Source organism: Pichia kudriavzevii, chromosome 5 (genome assembly GCF_003054445.1).
Source record: "Pichia kudriavzevii chromosome 5, complete sequence".
Classification (NCBI taxonomy): domain Eukaryota; kingdom Fungi; phylum Ascomycota; class Pichiomycetes; order Pichiales; family Pichiaceae; genus Pichia; species Pichia kudriavzevii.
The window spans coordinates 89,775-105,353 of NC_042510.1; the positions used below are offsets into that span (position 1 = coordinate 89,775).

Sequence of the window (15,579 nt, forward strand, 5' to 3'; positions counted from 1 at the left end):
ATTATTTTTACCTCAACTAACTATTTACTACCTAACCTAACTGGCATTGCATAGGCCAACTAATTACTATTTGAACTAACTATTTGTTAGCTCAAGTGACTATAAGTGGGTGGAATAACTATGTATTGCGTTGTTCTCTAGAGTCACCAACTGACTTGTTCATCGCACATCTGGCAACATCAGTACCCCATTCTCCTGATCACATAACTTTGGCAAACTACCCCAATCGCATTCACAATACTCTTGCGGATCCACTCAATGACCCACTCACTAGGATCAATCTCATCCTCACCTCTCTTTTCCTCCATCCAATGTGCCCACTTTAATGGCAATGGTTGAGAATTTCCACGAATGGTGATATCATGGACCCCATCCTTGAGCAACAACATAATAGTAAACGAATCACTGGTATCACTCTCAATGGTTATGTCGCCCTCAACTTCCCCAGACCCTTTCCCATCATTGGTAGTCCACGCTAACAGACTCATCACTATCTGGGTCTTACCTGTCTTCTCTCTAGCTATATCTTTCTCAATGTTGGCGTTGATTAACTTCTCCGCATCAACATTGCTACCATGAAACATTGAAAAAAAATCGACATTCCCATCGATTTTGGCACCTCTTTCGATTACTCTGACCTCAATATTACCGTCAACTTGTTCACTCATAACTTCTTCTAAACTGTCCCTAACAACGTCTCCTAACCAGCCAAAATTCTGGAAATCATGGACAAGTAAAACCTCAATAGACTCGTCCTTCTCTTGGACCGTTTGGATTCTTTCAATCACCTCATTCAATGTCCCTCCAAAAAAGCTCAACCCTTTACTAAACCCTTCATTTAATGTCCCTATTGCCTTACTTGCATCAACCTTCGACAGCTTCTTTAGCTCACTAATTTGATCTTCGTCAAGCATTTCACCCATTTCTCCAATACCCAAATCCTTCAGAGTAGATGCAAGATCTTGCTCACGTGCCTTCTTGAGCTTCTCTTCTGCTTGTTCACCTATAGACTGCGCAGTCCCCCATAGAGAGGTGATTCCCTGAGAAACCCTAGTGGATCCACTCTTGTTCCACCATGATGCAATCGATGTTATAGGATCAGCAACTTCGGCTGCATCACTGGTGGGGGTTTTCCCTGTCGCCTCTTCCGCTTCTCCCTTTGCACCTGTTTCCTTAGATTCATCACTAACCTCCTCTCTTGGCTCCTCCTTGGGTTCGTTCTTTGGCTTCTCCTTTGTCTCCGTTGACTCCTTCTTGGTCTTTCCCTCTATTTCATCCAAAAATTCAAGAATCTCATCATCTCCGTTCCCCTTCTCAACTACAACTGCACTAGAACCCTCGGCGCCCTCTGTTGGTAACGAGTCTAGAAACTCAAAAATCTCCTTCTCGTCGGTTGCCATTGGTACCCTTGTCTTTGGAAATACTCCAAATTCGTAGTCTCAAGAACCGCTAATATGTGGACAGCATATATTCACGTCTCAGTGAATTAAAACATGTAATTTCCTCCATTCAATTTTCTCGCCTCTAAATTTACTTTCACGTAATCAAGACTAGAAAATTAATACTGGCATTCACTTAGTTATTATCTTGAATGATGATCACACTTTTTTTCCTCCTCCTCTAGCCTTATTCCAGTAATAGACATCTTATATACAAAAAATGCACCCTATTTTAGACAAGAACAGGTTTCAAAACTGTGAAGATTTGATTGATGCTTTGGAGGAATGCCACAAGAGTCCATATTTGGAAACTATGATGGGTAAATGTTCTGATATTAAAGTTCAACTGGCGGCTTGTATTCACGAGAACAGGTTAGCTCATGATAGAGAAAAGATTCTACAGAGAAGAGAAGCTAACAAAAAACTGGAGATGAACAAAAAGAAGAGAGAAGAGGAAGAATGGGGAGAGAACGGATACCTTAAAAAAGTTGTTGAACTCGAACTAAAGAACAGGGAAAAGGAAAGTAAATAACGCCATTTCAAGAGAAAGTAAAGAAAAAAAGACCTTGTATATAATCTATAACTTTGGTGAAGCCCCAATAAGGGTGAACATATAGTTGCTTCTTTTTAACAGTTTTTGCATTAGAATTTACCCGATATACAGATGTACGTATCTCTCCAACTAACTATCCATCTATCCATCTATCCATCTATCTATCCATGGATGAATTGTTTAATCTTGTCTAGATTTTAAGTATCGTTTAATAATCTTGTCCTTCGTAACAATATAAACAACAGCTCCCCATCCACTTAATGCATCTCTATCTGCAGCATTTAACAACGATTGCGAGATACATTCAAATAGATCCTCTGGTTCCAGATCTGGTTCGTATAACGATTCACACATACCAAATAGTTGGTCGCTGGCAGTACCGGAAACAATGAAATCCTTGGCAAAATCAATACAACCGATAGAGTCAAATCCACAAATAAACGGCTTACCACTCTTGCTATTCAACCCAGCAACGATTGGCCCGACAAACCATGGTCCAAATCGACGCTCATATAAACTCGAACTGACTAAGTTCGCAAACGTCTCAGGTTCAATGTTACGACCTTCACGCATCTTGTACATGTTTGTCTTCTTACGGAAATCCTCGTGGACCGTGATCACATCACTTGCCAATCCTGTAAGTGCAAAGAAAACATTGTCGTAATTGAAAATCTTTTCAAAATTATTAGAAACTCCCAATGATTGTGATCCTAATCTCATATCTGAAGCAATTGCTATACAGTCTTTACCTACCATGGCAACAGCTGTACCACCGTTAACAGAAAATGGGTCCGACATTACTGGTTTGTTTCTTCTTATCCCTATTTCGACGCTAGTTTAGTTATCCAGCCTCACTGATTAGCCACGGATGGTTAAGCATGAATTTGCCCTTGTTAAGTTGAAAATGGCAAAAATCCATCTCGCTCAAATCAGTTGAATTTTTGATTCTCAAAGGCTTAACTTTTATTCTATATCATTTTTCATTATAGTATCACATATAGATATTTATCAATCCTTACACATATAACCCTGCAACCGCCCACCATTTTGTGAGTAGACATGACACAGGAACATATAGATTTATCCTATGCATCCCAACAAGATGCCGGTCAAGAACAAGCTTTGGTTGAAGAAGAAAACCCAAATCACTCTATAACTGACGCGTCAGTTCCAGCAGATCAACTGCAAGATGAAGGCGTTCAGCCTATGGGTGAGGCCTATGACGAGGAGGATGAAGGACAGATCGGTCCTTCTCCTATAGATGTCCTTATAGGCAACGGTATTTCCAAGAAAGATATTGAAAAGTTACAGGAATCTGGTTTATGTACGGTTGAATCAATCGCCTATACCCCAAAAAAAATCTTAACCACAATCAAAGGTATAAGTGATCAGAAGGCAGATAAGTTGATACTTGAAGCTTCTAAGATTGTTCCTCTTGGGTTCACTACAGCAACTGAATTCCATCAACGTCGCTCAGAGTTGATTACCCTAACAACAGGTTCCAAGCAATTAGATACCTTATTGGGTGGTGGTATCGAAACTGGTGCTATAACAGAAATTTTTGGTGAATTCAGAACCGGTAAATCGCAATTATGCCACACTTTAGCTGTTACCGCTCAGCTACCTGTTGAAATGGGTGGTGGTGAAGGTAAGTGTTTGTTTATTGATACAGAAAGTACCTTCAGGCCAGTTCGAATTGTTCCTATCGCTCGTCGTTTTGGTTTGGATGAGAGAGAAGCCATGGAGAACATTGCGTATGCAAGAGCCTATAATGCAGACCACCAATTACAGTTGTTAAATCAAGCAGCCCAGATGATGGCACAATCGAGGTTTTCTTTACTAATCGTTGATTCAATTATGGCTCTATATAGAACAGACTATTCCGGTAGAGGTGAATTGAGTGCAAGGCAAATGCATGTCGCAAAGTTCATGAGAACCCTACAAAGACTAGCTGATGAATTTGGTATTGCAATCGTCATTACTAATCAAGTTGTTGCCCAAGTTGATGGAGGTGCACTATTCAATCCTGATCCAAAGAAGCCAATTGGTGGTAATATAATTGCACATTCTTCTACCACAAGATTATACTTTAAAAAGGGTAAGGGCGCAAACAGAATTTGTAAGATTTATGATTCTCCTTGTTTAGCAGAGACTGAATGTGTGTTTGCAATTGGCCAAGGTGGTATAATGGATCCATCCGATGAGTCAGAACAAATGGATGAGGATTAGTCATAATATATATACTGTAAGTACTATCCCATGATATATTATACGTCCTAATATTAGTTGATACCTAGTTTTTGTGCCTTTCGAGGTTATAAATTGAAATCTAAAATTCAGGCGCCATGTTCATATCAAACCAACCAAGTAAATCGTCATCTTCAATGGGCTTACTATTCTGTTGAAATATAGAATCAATAAACATCTCATTCATTGGGTCTATATCTTCTGGAGTCTCGGTACTCGATCTAACTCCACCTCTATTGTTCAAAGGTTCACCCTCTGGATCGTTGGTCAGCTTAGGAGAGTCAAACAAAGAATCAAGATTACTAATATCAACCGATCCCATTTTCTGTGATCCTTTTTCCAAAACATTGGGAATGGAAGACAAATTCGATGTCTGATATCCGTTTTTAAAATCAGCTTCTGCCATCGAATTAGAAGTTTTCCTCATTCCCAAAGCGTCAGCTGTTAGACTAATCTTTTCGTTTGAAACATTAGGAAAAAGTGGAGGTGGTGGGTATTGTCTGCTTTTACATTTACCCAGATTGGCAGAAGAAGTTGGTTTAGTAACTTGAAGACTCGCTTGTTCACTGACATTGGTTGAGGAGGAAGATTTTAGAATATTCTTTTTGCCTCTTGGGCTAATATTGTCATTTCTATTCAAACTGACCTTAGAGGGCTTACTTGATATCGAGCCTGTGGCTTCTAGCATTGCTAGAGGGATACCATTAATTTCAGTAGGCATGGACAATCCCGCCTTAAAAGCAGATTCTTTTGCATTTATAATCGCTTGATCTGTAGGGACCAATTTTGTAATTGTAGTACCATTAGGGGTTGTTGTTGTGATTGCCGTAAAGTCGTCCTTAGTAATTTGGTTATAAAATGGCAATGGCAATGGCTTATTAACCGACTTAGATTTACACTTCCTTTTGGACAAATTTGGATCTTTTGATCCTTCAATTGATCTTCGACGAGCTTCATGTATATTCCATACTAAATCATAAAATAAAGATCCAGTTAAGTGTGATCTCATTCTTACAATTATTCCCTGGGTATCAACGTAAAGCTCTGGATGTGTTATAATAACAAAGTTCAATTTTTCCAAAACTGTTGCCGTTCGTGAAATATCATTTTCAACATCCTTCCATGCACCTAACATATTCCTGAATAGCCTATGAACAGTAACAATTGATTGTCTTGCTGAATCAATGTATTTAGGCAAAAGATAAGGCGTTAAGTGTAGCCTGAAAAGAATGAATGCAGCAGTTGTGACGGAATGACGTAAATATATCGGATATTCGGTCAACTGTCTCTTCTCTAAGAGCTTGGACATTATAGTGATTATCCTAGTGGCGGAATTATATGCAATGGTGACATATTTAGCTTGATCTTCACTTGTAGTCTCTGGCAAAAATGAAAATAAACAGACCATTAGTTTAACATAGAGATAATAACATTCAACAACCAAATCATCAATCTGTAACTTAAACGCTAACCTTTCCAATTCTCTCTCCATTATATGTAATGGCGCAGCTCTATTAGCAGGTTCCATTAAGCCGTCTGGACTCGAAACATTCAGCCCCATTATATTTACAAGTTTAGCCTGGAATATTGCTAAAGATATCAGACATCGAAAATTTTTGGGTAAAGATTGGTCAATTCTTGCACTTTCTAGTATAAAATCAGTTTGCAGGCTTGGTGGTAAGCCCAAATTTGATGACCAGAACTGTTCACAAAAGAAGACTGCCAACCAAGTTCTACTTCTCCATTTTTCAGCATCTGGTAATGCAACTTGAGTTCTCGAAAATTCACTCATGAATTTACCTCTATGTAGACCTAACTGTAGAGATAGGCTTTTAGCCAACCCAATGAATCGGTAAGAGCAATCATCCAAAACTTTTTGATTAGGTAACGGCCATGTGCTTAAAATCAAAAGACTTTGAACAATATGGGTTGATCTAGGAGTTCTGATCCAGCAAGTCTCTATTGCCAACTGTTTTATTAGTGATGCAAAAGACATATACAACGAAGGAACAGGATCGGACAAACACGAAGTTAACATCACTGTCCAAAATAACAATTGGCTTTGTTGATATAGCTCAATGGGATCATTTGAAATCAATATAGGTAGATAAGGTAAAAAGTTATCCACAAAGTTCTTATGCAAGGTCTTTGCCTTTTCTATACTTATTTTGACATCTCCTAGAACGAATTCAGATATGTGGGTATTTGGAGAGATATTATTTTGTGGTATTGCGTGTGTATTCACGTGAGTTGTGACGCTTTTGCCATTAAAGGAAGCATCATTGATGTTTTCGGAAGGAGTAAAAGTAGCCGGTGATTCACTGACACTCCTAACAGCTGCTTTCAAGGCCACATTTAACTGTTCTTTATTCACAGCAGAATCATTAATAAGAGGAATCGAATTAGATTTTCCATCTAAGCTTAGTAGAACAGGATCTTTCTTTAGATGGGTTTTAGCAACCAAGGGAGGAGTAATCATTTTATTTTCCTTACCTCTGCCACTGTTATTGCTGATGCTGTTCTTATTCTCACCATTTCCATCTGTATTATCTCCATGGTTTTTCGCCAGGATTTCAGCTCCTTCAATATTAGTTTTTTGCAAAACTTGAGCAATCAAGTTTTCGTTTTTGGTTAAAAAGGCAATCTTAGACCTTAACTCGTCAACGTCGTTTCTCAAGGATTGTATTTGAGAGCCTTTCTTTGGACGAAATTGTGGATCGATTTCACATTTCAAATTCATCCTCTGACATCGAGAACAAGGATCTGGGAACTTCTCCGATGCATTACATTTGATTTTGTGTTGTCGACAATGCGTGCAGGAAGTTACTGGACGATGTCCTGCATTAGAATTGGATGTAGATTTGGATCTGCCTGTTGTGGTGTTAGTATTATTAGTATTATTGCTCGAATCATTATGGACATTTTGGTCATCGTCATTATTTGTTGTCTTTTTCCGTTTCTTGGAGGCAGATTTTGTTGTTGTTGCCTTATTATTAGTAGAATTGTTTTTCCTCTTCACTGAAGATGTAGTTTGTGTTGGTCCTGATACTAGGACATTCTCTTCTGTATCTGGCTCTTGTTTTGGAACTACTCCATTTTGTTTAGTCGGCATGATAAATAATTAAAATGGATCTTAGAGTAATCACAATAAGGAAAGCACTTGAAGAACACAATAATAAAGCAAACAACTGAAAATTTCTTCAATTCTTGCCAAAGTTCAGAAATGGGAAATACTTTTAGTTTGGAGGGGGGGGAAAGAATATCCATGAGCCCTACTTCAATCGAAGCAAAATCACTGAATGAGGTACAATTCAGCCAAAAAAACAAAAAAAAAGGTAAGCGAGTTTAGTCTAAGAAACCCCTCATTTGATTTGATTCTACTCTGCTACCTGATTCTTAGAAATTGAACTGTATAATTTACCCCCAATTCACTTCTCCTTGTTCTGACTGAATCATCATTTACCATTTATACAAAGAAAAGTATAAAGAGTTTTACATAAATTGGAATACATTAAATTCGAGAGGCTCAGTATCCTGATGTTTAAGCCTTGGTGAATCTTAAGTAAGGCTTGACTTCCTTGAATTCACCAAACTTTTCCTTTGCTGCTTCGTTGGAAACAGAAGGTGGGATGATAACGTCGTCACCTTCGACCCAGTTGACACCGGTGGCAACACCCTTGGCGTCGGTCTTTTGTAGAGCATCAATAACTCTCAAAACTTCACTGGTGTTTCTACCAACAGAAGCTGGGTAAGTTAGGATTAATCTAACAGTCTTCTTTGGATCAATAATGAAAACAGATCTGATGGTGAAAATAGGTTGACCTGCTTGTAACTTTTTGAAACCGTCTTCATCAACCATATCATATTTGTAAGAAACTTCCTTGGATTCATCACCAATGATTGGGAAGGTGAACTTCTTACCGCCAAGAATAACTTCTTCGATATCCTTAACCCACTCCTTGTGAGATGGAACACTTTCAGCGGATAAACCAATCAACTTGACGTTTCTCTTGTCGAATTCAGATTGTAGCTTGGAGAATGCACCTAATTCAGTGGTACAGACAGGAGTAAAGTCCGCTGGATGGGAGAATAAGACACCCCAAGAGTTTCCCAAGTATTCATGGAAATCAATTTCACCAGCGGTGGTTGGAGCCTTGAAATTTGGAGCAACAGAACCAATTCTAACTCTTGGTTGGGAAGCAGCATCAAAAGAGATGAATCTTCTGATTGGGGCCTTGAAAGCAGCGTTTCTGATAATAGATCTTGCAAACATTATTGTGTTAGGTGTCAATTGGGTCTGAATTGAAAATGAAAGTCAAGTAACTAAAAGCATGTATTACTTGGGTGGCGTACTAGTCCATTATTTAAACTTGCAGGTTCCACTCCAACCAATCCCTCAACATTGTGGAATAATCTGGTTAATTCATTCGGTCTTTCCTTGGTTCCACATCAATTTACCGCAAAATCACGTGAAATTGCACCGCATTGTGTTTCCCTTTTCAGAAATGCAAAAAATGAGCAGAAATAAAAATAAAAGAAAATATTCTATTAATTAGAATAAAAATAAAAGCCCGCGGCCGGGTTTGAACCGGCGACCAACAGATTTGCAATCTGCTGCTCTACCACTGAGCTACGCGTGCTTTTATAGAGTTGAAAGATTTTGTGTTTCACTTATTGTATTGCCTTATCTGAATCACGTGATATTTATGCAATTCTAAATATTGATTTTAAACATATTTGGATGGTACTTCTTAAGTGGTGGTAAGATATTGTTTCATAAAATATATTTGGTAAAGCAGTATTTTTTATTTTTTTTTAAGATAAACTTGTATTACCTGGATGGATGTTTTAGAATTGAAATTACGTTTACGTCCAACTTAAACTTTTTAACTGCAATGACAAGATGTAGTCATATGATTTTGGTTCTTGTTATTGTAGGCAAAAAACTATGCAGAGAATTTACAAGTCTGAATTTCGTTTTATTTCCTTCGTTACATTGAATTCAGTGGTACAGTGTTAGATGTCTTTACGTAGCAGCTGTGTGATAATGAATGACTATAAAAATCAAATCAATAGGCTATGAACAAGTTTTCCACTCGAAACGGATAAAGACATGCCCTAAAACCAAAAAGCATTTTAGAGTCCATCATTTAATTCAGAAGTAGAAAACTTTTGAAAGAAACATTTTCTTACCAAAAACAAAAAAGATCCAGAAAGATAGTTTTTCATTTACTGCCAAAGAATTAATAGAGTAAAACAGCATTCAGTGCTCCGTAATTCTATCATCAATATTATCTTTGAAACAGTTTTATGGGACCACATAAATAAATATCTTACTTAAGGCCATAGTATATGTAGAAACCTCCTTTATTTCAGTGTTTCGGTATTTTATTGCTGACCTGTACTTCCTGAGTAAGATTATTCCTTGGTTTGTTGTTTTGAAACTAAATATAAGTAAAATTGCTTGACTTGGCAGACCTTCTTTACAATGTTAAAGTATTATGATGGTGTTTCCAACTAAAAATAGAAATGCATTGTTACTTAGGTGAAACTCTATATAAGATAATTAAAAAAAACTGACTTAAAGATGATTTAAAGCACAAAGAAGAAAAGAAATACAAGGAGATTTTAAAAGAGGGATAATACCATTTGAAAGGGTGTAAAAAAAGAAGTTCGTTTGGTATACACCGGTTTATGCATACAAAGTCGATGTATCAACCTGCATAGTAGATTGTTGGGGGTAATCCATTTGATGATACGATTCGGGATCTATTTTGAAATAATCATGGGCCAGGGCCCTTTTAGCACTAATTCTAATTGCTGGATCGTAGGCCAATAATTGTTCTAGCAAATCAATGCCATTGGCATCAAGTTTGGTGACGATCGAAGCAAGATTTTGCTTTTTCCATTTAGGAAATGTTTTCTTATAGTCACTCATGCATTCAACTTCAGGCCACATCTCCTTTGTTGGGGTACCGAGAACTTTGAAAATCTTGAAAATTTGATCAATTTCAGAGTCACCAGAAAATAGTGGTTTCCGTTGTGCCATCTCTGCAAATATACAACCAATTGACCACATATCAACACCAGTTGAATATTGCTTACCACCTAAAAGAATCTCTGGCGCTCTATACCACAGTGTAACAACTTCATGTGTGTACGCTCTCAAGGGGACACCAAACGCTCTTGCTAGACCAAAATCTGCAACTTTCAGACTACCTTCTTTATCAATTAGAAGATTTTGCGGTTTCAAGTCTCTATGTAAGACACGATGAGAATGACAGTAATAGATTCCTTTCACTAATTGAATCATGAACTTCTTCACCATATGCCTATTCATCCCGTGACCTTCAGGTATTGACTCCATATACTTCTTTAAGTCCATATCTAAGAATTCAAAGACCAAATAAATTTTATTTGAGTTGGAATGGACAATATCAAATAGCCCCACAATATTTGGATCTCTAAGTTCCTTCAACAAGGAGATCTCTCTGATAGTCGTCGAAGGAATACCTTCGTCTTCAGATTCTAGACGGATCTTCTTTAAGGCAACAATCCTGTTGTTGTGTTTTGTGTCAATTGCCTTATAAACAACACCATATGTACCTTCTCCAATTTTCTCTAACTTATCAAAATCGTTGACATCCATAGCGTGTATTTCCTCTGGTGGGTGTTTTCTACACTGTACGTCCTTTTCGGTCCAACGTACTCTTCTCAGTATCAAGTTTCTCTCTTTTGGTTCTACCCCCTTTATTGCAAACACACTCGAGGAAATTTGAAAGGTAAACAATGAGAAATGGGGTTAAAATCCTCGCGTCGAGAAAAACGCTACCACCATACATAACGTGTAAAAATTACAGTAGAGGAGAATACTTCAATGCATTTAGATACAATGGGGTCAATAGATAAATATAAAAGTATAGAGGCATACAAGTATATGGATATATATGTGTATGTGTATACGTCAGTAAAAATAAACATGAATCCCGTCCATTATAATTCCTTCTTTTCATTAGCTATACGAGCTGCCTTTTTTAGTGCTCTTTTTCTAATGTCTTTGTGCATGTCAAGGTTCATTTTGTTAACAAATTTAGAGAAGACACCTAAGGTGTTGGCAATACCCCAATGCATCAACGCATGTGAAGGGTATGGAGTAATTGTACCAAACCTTTCCTGTGCACCAACTCTTCTACCGACATTTTTCAAAGTAGAAGCAACAAATTGCTTTGGGGTTGGAATCATGAATGAACTTCTCTTGACCTTAGACATTGCAGATGTAACCAAATAAGAAATGACTAATTCAACATCAATAGATTGAGACGCCAATTCTCCAGAGAGAGCTGCAGACCAATTCTGCAAGAATGCCTTGGAACCCGAATACACGCTGAGATAAGGAGTTGGAACTAAACCTGCAAAAGATCCCATAGTTAAAATCAAACCACGAGTACCCTTGTTTTTGCCGGTATTTGCGGCAATCAAAGGGGCAACAATCTTGGTAACTTTAAGAGTGACAATATTATTCAAAGTGATGATTTGGTTCATTTCTTCTTCCGTTGTGTCCAAGAATGAAACGGGAATGGAATGCGATGCTCCAACATTGTTGATTAGGATTGAGACCGGTAAACCCTGAAGGGAGTCTTCTAACAATTGATAGTTTTCAGGAGCATTAGTTGAAGCATCAAAGGCAACGATCTTAGTCTCCTTCTTGTATTTACTTTGGATTTCACTTGCAACAGTCTCGAGTTTGGACTGTGTTCTTGAAACCAAAACAATATTGAAACCTTTCTTTGCTAATTGGAACGCATATTCCTTACCAATACCATCTGAGGCACCGGTGATCACAGCCCAATTGCCTCTGTTAGCACCGTACTTTGCAAAATTGACGCCAGGCAAGACGTATGCTTGCAAAAGCAGTGAGGTAAAGGAGAGAACAGTTGTTGTTACCTTGACGACACCGACAACGAGCGCAGCATAGAGGAAGGTATTGTATGGTGTCAATTCCAATGACGAGAGAGACTTGAGAAAATCACACATATTGTATCCGTTTTGATTAGATAACTGTTATAACAACTAATAGCCTTAAATAAATAAGTTGTGGTTGCCACTCCTTGTAATAACCATCCAAAAATGTATAATTTCATGCAAGTAAATATCGCTCAGAGGAAGAAAAAAAATCAAGCTTTGAAAAACTCCTTTTAAAGCTTAGTAGCACTTCTTTTCATTACATTATATTATACAATGTATACTATCAAACGTATTAATATACACTTTACTACAGGAGGGAATATGTATTTGCAGTGGGACTCATACATCCAGGTCCATTGCTTCGAGCTTCTCTTCGGCCAAACGCACACGTTCGTCTTCAGCTTTCAGTAAACGGTTGTACCTCTCTACGTCAATTTCCAACTCTGCCCGACGAGCTCCAATGTTGAGTAGGGAAGCATTTGCAACATCTAAGCTGTCAAACGCCCTTGAGAGAAATTTCCTCATGTCACCGTGGACATGAATTCTCGAAATCCAGTGCTTCTCGGTGAATTCTGCTTCTTGTAGCCTTTCACGTACACGCTGCATTTCCAGATCTTTATTATTAATAGCTAATGCTGTTTCTGGATTGACAGTGTGGACTGAAGCCGTCTCAGATTTATCTGACGCATCTCTCTTGATAGGATGGGAGTCGTTTCCATTTTGGATAGGAATTTTCAAGGAAGAATCAGATCCTTCAGTATGATACCCGTGCCCAGACTGATTTTGGGAACTCGAGTGAGGCTTCAGTGGCTGATACGGCTGCGACTGTGATGCATGTTGTGCTGGTGCATCTTGTTGTTGAAGCTGTTTGTGATGCGCCTGGTGTTGTGACGGCCTTCGTTCATGTTGCTGTTCTGCTTGTAGTTCATAACCATTCTCAAATCCTTCTCGTTTATAGCTATAGTACTCATGCTCGTTATCTGTAGGATTGTATTCAAATGAAGATTTCAAACCCCCATTTATAGGGCCAATATTCCCATAATATCCGCCAGTGGGACGCCCCCAACCGCTTCTACCTCTACCTCTACCTCTAGAGTACGAACCACGGTAACTGCCTCTGACTCTACTGTTGAAGGTCCGATTATAGCCTGGCCAGTCATTATCAGAACTTGGTCTTGGTGGTCCATTGGTATCTGCAGAAACAGGCGTGGAAGGCGCCTGTTGTTGCTGTGGCGGCTGTCCACATGATGGATATTCCCCATACGCTCTCGAACTTGTATAATACGGCACTGTGCTATTCCCAGCAGAACTTGGAACACCACGAGAACCATAGCTAGTTACACCGCCTCGTCCAGGGGTTGGTGAACTGTTATAATATGGGGGTTGATAGTACCCACGATCAGAGGGACTTCCACCATGAAATCCACGATACGAGTGGTTGCCACGGCCATGATATTTACCATTACCACTGCTTCCTCTCATTGTTTTCTCTTTTGTTGTGCATCAGAAATTTTGACATCAAATAAACATGTATACCTGATGAAGCATGCTCACTTTCATAAAATCTTCACGCTGGAAAAAGAAAAAGAAAGTATGCTCGCGGTTTCCCGTTTCCGCAGAACTGGTTAGGCTCCTGTCTGTGAAAGTTAGCAATAGTACACAATTTATAGAAATCAATAACAATGCAAGGGATAGAAACAATGAAGAATGCAGAATAAGTATTAATTAGTTGAAGTGAAATGAATTATGAAAGCGGAAAAGAAAGAAAAACGTTAATCCGAAACCTGAGTGGACTAGTGAACCAGACGTTTACCTGGAACTAGTGCAAATATGATACTAAAAGCTGCTGCAACTAAGCACAAAACCGTAAGAACAAACAAGGATCTCTTTGTCAGCACAGATCTAACATACTTGTCTCTATTAGGAATTATTCCGCCAGGTGTAGCTATACTTTCGGAGTATCCAGCAAAGCAAAGAAAAGGATCGATCCTGTAGAATGCAGAGAAAAACAAGTATGACATGAAGAAAAATGGCACGACAACTACTGCTCTAGTTGACTTTGATTGATAGTTCATGAATATAAGCGTATAACCTGTCCAAAATGCCGCTAATGCACAAATTATGGAAAGCAACAGTCTAATTGCAGCGGATTTTTTAGTAACATTTTTCAAAGCATGATTTCTTAAAAAGTTTGGGTATGCATTGAACTCCATTGCCTTGAATACATATTCTCTTGCTTCGTCAAAAACTTCAGGATCGTCTCTTCCTTGGTTTTCTAATGCATACCTAAGTCTGCTTGCGATTCCTCGAGGAATCTCCAACTTTTTCTCTGAATCATTGGAGAAATATGTTTCAAGGATATTTCTTGTTGATCTTCTTAAAGAAGACCTTGAAATTAAATGAGACTGATCAAAGCTTCGATGTTGATCATCAAAATCATTCTCAATAAACTTTTCAACCATCTCGGGATCAATTAGAGATGTTCTAAAATTAGAGCTCATGTCTTCCTTCGATTCGTCCCATTTCTCATCCAATTTAGAACTTAGATTCTGCGATTTTCTCTTTAGATCTTCAATTTTAGCATTAACCAGGGGGTCACTGGTCCTTATAGCAGTTTCACCTCTTAAGAATGTAGATAACCTATGAGGGTCTTGATCTTCGAATAAGTCATTTTTCATCAATAGTTCCAGTAATGTTGAGGAAGACCTCGACGCATTGCTGCTATTCTGCGAGTTCCTGTTTGAATATACATCATTGATAACGCCCGGAGGATCAAACCTAGTTCTTTTTTGGGTTAAGGCTTTCCTCGTATCCGATTTATTTGTTATGAAATCATTTGCTTTACCAGATTGTTTCATCTTTGAGCTTGAGATTAAAGTGTCTCTGAGACCTTTCACATAAGCCTTACATAAATTGATATGTTGAACTGTATCTATCCAAAAATCTAAATAATCAATAGCATTTTCCTCGTCTCTCATAAATACGTAGAATGACCATAGGTCAAGAGGCGATTCGGTTTTTTTGTTGAGAATCTCAAACAGTGTTGGCCATCTGTTGAATTCAGAAACCGGTTGCTCAAAGGAGTTCAGATTAACGTTTTGTTTCTCAAGTTCGTTTAAAGCATCATAGTAGTTTTGTAATCCAGTGGCATCCACCAAATTAGATTTATTGACAAACTCCTCTTGAGAATCAAGGTGAGGATTGCCCATAGTAGCTGGTACTATACTGCCGTATATTTGTTTCTAATGCAATCTCTTCTACAGTGGAAGGAGATTGTAGCTGTGTTGATAAGGCTGATCAATAACCATAAAATTGTTGTCTAAGGAATATAAAATCTGTGGAAAAGAGAAAATGCCTAATTTGCCAAAAATACAA

General features: G+C 38.3%; 10 protein-coding genes and 1 non-coding gene across 11 annotated transcripts; 2 read left to right on the forward strand and 9 right to left on the reverse strand.

Annotated features, from left to right (window-relative positions):
- Positions 1–179: 179 nt before the first annotated feature.
- C5L36_0E00510 (uncharacterized protein) lies at positions 180–1,400 on the reverse strand (the record flags this gene model as incomplete). Its single annotated transcript, XM_029467599.1, has 1 exon — positions 180–1,400. One exon carries the CDS (start codon positions 1,398–1,400, stop codon positions 180–182), a length of 1,221 nt encoding a protein of 406 aa, XP_029323459.1.
- Positions 1,401–1,659: 259 nt separating this feature from the next.
- C5L36_0E00520 (uncharacterized protein) lies at positions 1,660–1,971 on the forward strand (the record flags this gene model as incomplete). The annotated part of the gene is made up of 1 exon (XM_029467600.1): positions 1,660–1,971. The coding sequence occupies one exon, from the start codon at positions 1,660–1,662 to the stop codon at positions 1,969–1,971; it is 312 nt and encodes a 103-aa protein (XP_029323460.1).
- A 201-nt stretch (positions 1,972–2,172) lies between these two features.
- C5L36_0E00530 (uncharacterized protein) lies at positions 2,173–2,790 on the reverse strand (the record flags this gene model as incomplete). The annotated part of the gene is made up of 1 exon (XM_029467601.1): positions 2,173–2,790. One exon carries the CDS (start codon positions 2,788–2,790, stop codon positions 2,173–2,175), a length of 618 nt encoding a protein of 205 aa, XP_029323461.1.
- A 261-nt stretch (positions 2,791–3,051) lies between these two features.
- C5L36_0E00540 (uncharacterized protein) lies at positions 3,052–4,221 on the forward strand (the record flags this gene model as incomplete). The annotated part of the gene is made up of 1 exon (XM_029467602.1): positions 3,052–4,221. The coding sequence occupies one exon, from the start codon at positions 3,052–3,054 to the stop codon at positions 4,219–4,221; it is 1,170 nt and encodes a 389-aa protein (XP_029323462.1).
- A 100-nt stretch (positions 4,222–4,321) lies between these two features.
- On the reverse strand, positions 4,322–7,351 carry C5L36_0E00550 (uncharacterized protein; the record flags this gene model as incomplete). The annotated part of the gene is made up of 1 exon (XM_029467603.1): positions 4,322–7,351. The coding sequence occupies one exon, from the start codon at positions 7,349–7,351 to the stop codon at positions 4,322–4,324; it is 3,030 nt and encodes a 1,009-aa protein (XP_029323463.1).
- Positions 7,352–7,780: 429 nt separating this feature from the next.
- On the reverse strand, positions 7,781–8,512 carry C5L36_0E00560 (uncharacterized protein; the record flags this gene model as incomplete). Its single annotated transcript, XM_029467604.1, has 1 exon — positions 7,781–8,512. The coding sequence occupies one exon, from the start codon at positions 8,510–8,512 to the stop codon at positions 7,781–7,783; it is 732 nt and encodes a 243-aa protein (XP_029323464.1).
- A 295-nt stretch (positions 8,513–8,807) lies between these two features.
- On the reverse strand, positions 8,808–8,879 carry C5L36_0Etrna2C. The gene has a single exon. It is a non-coding gene; the product is annotated as a tRNA-Cys (tRNA).
- Positions 8,880–9,931: 1,052 nt separating this feature from the next.
- C5L36_0E00570 (uncharacterized protein) lies at positions 9,932–10,888 on the reverse strand (the record flags this gene model as incomplete). The annotated part of the gene is made up of 1 exon (XM_029467605.1): positions 9,932–10,888. The coding sequence occupies one exon, from the start codon at positions 10,886–10,888 to the stop codon at positions 9,932–9,934; it is 957 nt and encodes a 318-aa protein (XP_029323465.1).
- A 344-nt stretch (positions 10,889–11,232) lies between these two features.
- On the reverse strand, positions 11,233–12,273 carry C5L36_0E00580 (uncharacterized protein; the record flags this gene model as incomplete). Its single annotated transcript, XM_029467606.1, has 1 exon — positions 11,233–12,273. The coding sequence occupies one exon, from the start codon at positions 12,271–12,273 to the stop codon at positions 11,233–11,235; it is 1,041 nt and encodes a 346-aa protein (XP_029323466.1).
- Positions 12,274–12,543: 270 nt separating this feature from the next.
- Positions 12,544–13,686, reverse strand: C5L36_0E00590 (uncharacterized protein; the record flags this gene model as incomplete). The annotated part of the gene is made up of 1 exon (XM_029467607.1): positions 12,544–13,686. One exon carries the CDS (start codon positions 13,684–13,686, stop codon positions 12,544–12,546), a length of 1,143 nt encoding a protein of 380 aa, XP_029323467.1.
- A 311-nt stretch (positions 13,687–13,997) lies between these two features.
- C5L36_0E00600 (uncharacterized protein) lies at positions 13,998–15,413 on the reverse strand (the record flags this gene model as incomplete). The annotated part of the gene is made up of 1 exon (XM_029467608.1): positions 13,998–15,413. The coding sequence occupies one exon, from the start codon at positions 15,411–15,413 to the stop codon at positions 13,998–14,000; it is 1,416 nt and encodes a 471-aa protein (XP_029323468.1).
- Positions 15,414–15,579: the final 166 nt, after the last annotated feature.